General features: G+C 43.5%; 1 protein-coding gene across 1 annotated transcript; it reads right to left on the reverse strand.

Moving 5' to 3' along the window:
- Positions 1 to 2,426: 2,426 nt before the first annotated feature.
- On the reverse strand, positions 2,427 to 3,679 carry LOC139809363 (uncharacterized). Its single transcript, XM_071772208.1, has 5 exons — positions 3,603 to 3,679; positions 3,406 to 3,514; positions 3,022 to 3,174; positions 2,761 to 2,826; positions 2,427 to 2,678 (listed from the first exon to the last, which is right to left on the reverse strand). Exons 2-5 carry the CDS (start codon positions 3,410 to 3,412, stop codon positions 2,491 to 2,493), a joined length of 414 nt encoding a protein of 137 aa, XP_071628309.1. The 5' UTR covers positions 3,413 to 3,514; positions 3,603 to 3,679; the 3' UTR covers positions 2,427 to 2,490.
- Between the last annotated feature and the right edge of the window lie 674 nt (positions 3,680 to 4,353).

Genomic DNA, 4,353 nt, shown 5'->3' on the forward strand with positions numbered 1-4,353 from the left:
GGCGCGCCGAGACGAGGTGACGTGCACGATAGAGGAGGTAAATCGCATTCTCGAGCACCGCCACCAAAATCGACGAGCATTGACGTTTGCTGAGGGATACGCAGCGCGACTGCCGGCGCTGAACCCGGAGGAGGAAAGGCTGATCCAACAGGACTACGAGGCAAACCTTCGGCTAGCCAGAGCGATCAGATACTGCGAGAAGTTGCAGCAACGCGACTGGACGCGCTCCAAAGAGATACAAGTACGCGATCCAACGGACGGGAGCATAATGGCTGCGACAACGGTCACGATAAGCCAGAGCCGACGCAAACGACCACCGGCAAAGGCGTACCGCATAATTGTGGACGTCGACGAAGGAGATATCCACGTACGAATAGACGATCATGAGAAACGCCGCGGGGTAGCACCGGGCGAAACGCAACGATCGATAACCGAAGAAACGACAGCGACAACCAGCGATACAACGAATCAGATCGTACAACAGCCGAACGACAGTCCGACGGCCAGTGAACAAAACGGGGAGGAAGTAACGCCGATGGAGGAAACAGAGGCGAACGACACCCCAATGGCACGAGTAGCGGTGACGAAGAAGACGATAGAACGAGCCGAATCGGCAGACAAAGGAACGCTGACGATAGCAACTTTAACAGTACTGACAACAACGATCGGCTATGAAGACGACCGGCAGTGGGACAGTGATCCGGACAGCGAAAGCGACGACGAGGAGGATGACGAAGCCGGTGACACTGATGAACACGACCGGGCGAACATAAGATTCTAGCGGGAAACCAATACGTGGGTCACGTACGAAGCGACGAACCAACGGAGAGCGGCGCAAAACGCTAGATCGATCAATCGCCACCTATTCGAAACCGAAGACAGGGAGAAGCGGAGAGCACTGGCAATTAAGCGCAAAGCAAACAAATCGACGCCCAAGCAAAGGCAGCAGCAAACGACTGCGAGACGGGTGAAAAGTCGAGCAAACGAGACGTGCTCAAAGCTCGACTTGACGGGGAGAATGCAGCCGTTCGCTGAGCTGCACCAACCGACTACCAGCCAAGCGGCTACCGAGCCAACAGCGGAGGCGCTGATGCAGGGGAACGCGGCATCAGCGGGAAGGATGACCGGTAACGAATATCGGGAGGGCACGGCACGTCCGACAGCCCTGACGAGAACACCCATCGTCCGGATGCAACGATGTTGCAGCCGCAGTGGCGAGGCCAGCGGGCCGACTAAAACAAACGACGTTTAAATTAGATTAATTCCATGTCAAACACGATGCGGCGGAATAAAGAAAACGCGCATCAAGACTGATAGACTTATATAGAAATAAGCTCCTTTCCTTGCATGAATCAAACAAACGAAACGCGAGACTCCGAAACCGCGATGACGGAATGACGCGAAGCGGAAACCGCTTACCGCTAAGCAAACGCGTGGTAGAGTTCACGGAGATTCGTTCGACCGAGCTTCAAGCATAGCAAAGTCGGGCGAAGCAAACTTGGTGACGCGAAGCGGAAACCGCTTACCGCTAAGCAAAAGCGTTGCAGAGTCCACGGAGACTAGGCCGACCGAGTTGCAAGCGTATCGGAGTACAGCGAGATAAACTCGGTGACGCGAAGCGGAAACCGCTTACCGCTAAGCAAACGCGACGTAGAGTTCGCGGAGACTCGTCCGACCGAGTTTCAAGCATCTCGGAGCGCGGCGAGACAAACCCGGCAAATTGAAGCGGAAACCGCTTACCGCCAAGCAAAAGCGTTGTAGAGTCCACGGAGACTATGGGTGCTTTCCAGCAAGGGAACACAGTCATACACAGTGCGACACAGTGTTACACAGTGTTGACTTGTAGCTGAAACGCTGTTTAGCTTTTTTATTTCACCGCCAGAATGGAGGGCAGTCACTTTACATAACCTGATCTAACTTGTCACTAGGTTTTTGACAATTTTAATTATGATAATGTTGAAATTGAGGAACCGAATGATAATATTAATGTAAATGATGATCATAACGAAAATAATTGCCGATTTCAAGAAGATCGAAGGATGCAATTATTCATGGAAATATTTGGCCAGGAATAAACAATGTATTGTTATGTATAAGTTGTAAATAAAAGTATTTAGCCATAACAGCTTGAATATGAACATCATATTTTATTATAAAAGTATCACAAATGTATGCTGTCATCCAATAGCATGAACATTTCCTATAAATTAACACAAATAGTGAATATTACAATTATTTAATCACATAATAATTGCAAAACGTAGGAACAAAATTATAATTATTTAATCACATAATAATTGCAAAACGTAGGAACAAAAAATAATAGAACAAGTTTGAAATATTAATAATTAACCTGATGACTATACTATATGTTTACTATTAATAAATGACAAAATTAGAGAAACTAGTTTCGTAAAAATGCAGTTATTAATTATTATAATTATAAGTACTTATGGATTATCGAATACTGACCTTTAATCAAAATGCACTTTATAATTTAAATAACATAATAATATGGTGTGTACACACACACACACACACCTCGATTTCGAAATCTTTTAGGCCATCTGATATTGCTGTCCAAATTTTGGTTTTCTTCTTCGGATGATCTAACATGTGCATATTAGCTTCATAGAGGCTGAGAAGAGCCATTGTTGCATTATCAGTCCACACAGCACCTATAAAATATAAAAATAGCACATTTAAAATTAATATGGAAAAATAATTTAATTTCAAATGTATATTTAATATATAACTTACTTTGTTTAGCAGATTTCTCACTACTACTTGCAGTAGTGCGTACGGATTCTTGACAGTTACTGAATGCTGTAAGAATAAATTATAAAATATATATATTGTATTTCTTAAAAATTCTATGCATAGGATAAATCATACATATTGCATGTATTAGATATTTTATATAAGATTCTATTTCAGTTCTAATTTATGAAATAGTTTGAAATTAGATTAGGAAATAGCTTATATATTTAATAAGTTGTATCTACTATTAAATAAACTTACGTTCATCATTGACATCCAGATTGTCGTTTGACTCGTTTGTAAATAAAACGTTGTCATTTTCCATATATATATCTTTATTTTTTAAGCATTCGTGCATGGATGCTTCCTCTAATAATAGGATATCTGCATTGCAATGTTTGCATGTGAATCCTACTGCAATTTGGAAATAAATAATCATTAATTATTAAAATGACTAATTTTTAATAAAATACAATATTTATATGTATTGTACAATTGTAGAAATGTTAACATTTTAAAAATATTAAATGACTGAAAGCTGTGGTACAATAATTTTCATCAATACGTCAGTAAAGTATTATTGTATGCAACATTTGTCTTTGCAACAAATAATAAATAATATAAAAATAAGTATGTACTAAATACCTTCCATGGTTCAGAAACTTCTACAGTAGAATATCTTTCACCTCTTGTCGTCACACGTGTCACACTATTTGGAATATAACCTTAAAGTTTTCTTACCGGACCGTAGAAACTACAAAAATAAATGGTACCACATGTAAAAATGTCGGTAATGTTGGTATCCATGGAGTGACACAAAACGATGACACAGTCAAACTCACCATTTTAGCTGTGTACGATTGTGTCGACTTGTGTCGTAGTTGGAAAGCACTGGGTCGAACACTGTGTTACACAGTGTACATTGCTGGAAAGCACCCTATGCCGACCGAGTTGCAAGCGTATCGGAGTACAGCGAGATAAGCTCGGTGACGCGAAGCGGAAACCGCTTACCGCTAAGCAAAAGCGTCGTAGAATCCACGGAGACTAGGCCGACCGAGTTGCAGGCGTATAGGAGTACAGCGAGACAAACTCGGTGAAGCGAAGCGGAAACCGCTTACCGCTAAGCAAACGCGTGGCAGAGTCGACGGAGACTCGTTCTACCGGGTCTCGAGCAAGCCGGAGCGCGATAAAGTTAAAGCGGCACGGAAAAGCGGAAACCGCTTAAGGCTAAGCATACGCGTTGCAGAGTCGACGGAGACTCGTTCTATCGAGTCTCGAGCCAGCCGGAGCGCGGTAACGTCGAACCGGGGCGAAAGAGCGGAAACCGCTTAATGCTAAGCAAGCCTGATACCAGCATCACGGTACATCGGCTTGCCGAATATCAAACGATTCGGGGCGCGGATACGCGGACAAGCGACATTATCTTGTAAGTCTGAGCATAGAGCTTCGATCGCGAAAGCATCTCGAATCATCTAGAAATTACGGCGAGGAGAAAGTCGCCCGTGAATAGCGCGAAACGTCAATATGCTTTCGCGAATACGCAAAGTGCGAAGACAGGGATCGCAATGCGGAAATGTAAACACGCGAGTTAGC

Source organism: Temnothorax longispinosus, chromosome 1 (assembly GCF_030848805.1).
Source record: "Temnothorax longispinosus isolate EJ_2023e chromosome 1, Tlon_JGU_v1, whole genome shotgun sequence".
NCBI classification, from domain to species: Eukaryota; Metazoa; Arthropoda; class Insecta; order Hymenoptera; family Formicidae; genus Temnothorax; species Temnothorax longispinosus.

What these genes read in the sequence shown, in the direction of transcription:
- LOC139809363 (XM_071772208.1), bottom strand. An exon ending in TCTGGATGTCAATGATGAAC is followed by an intron (nt 2,827 to 3,021) that starts GTAAGTTTATTT and finishes TTATTCTTACAG; the next exon opens with CATTCAGTAACTGTCAAGAA. An exon ending in TGAGAAATCTGCTAAACAAA is followed by an intron (nt 2,679 to 2,760) that starts GTAAGTTATATA and finishes TATATTTTATAG; the next exon opens with GTGCTGTGTGGACTGATAAT.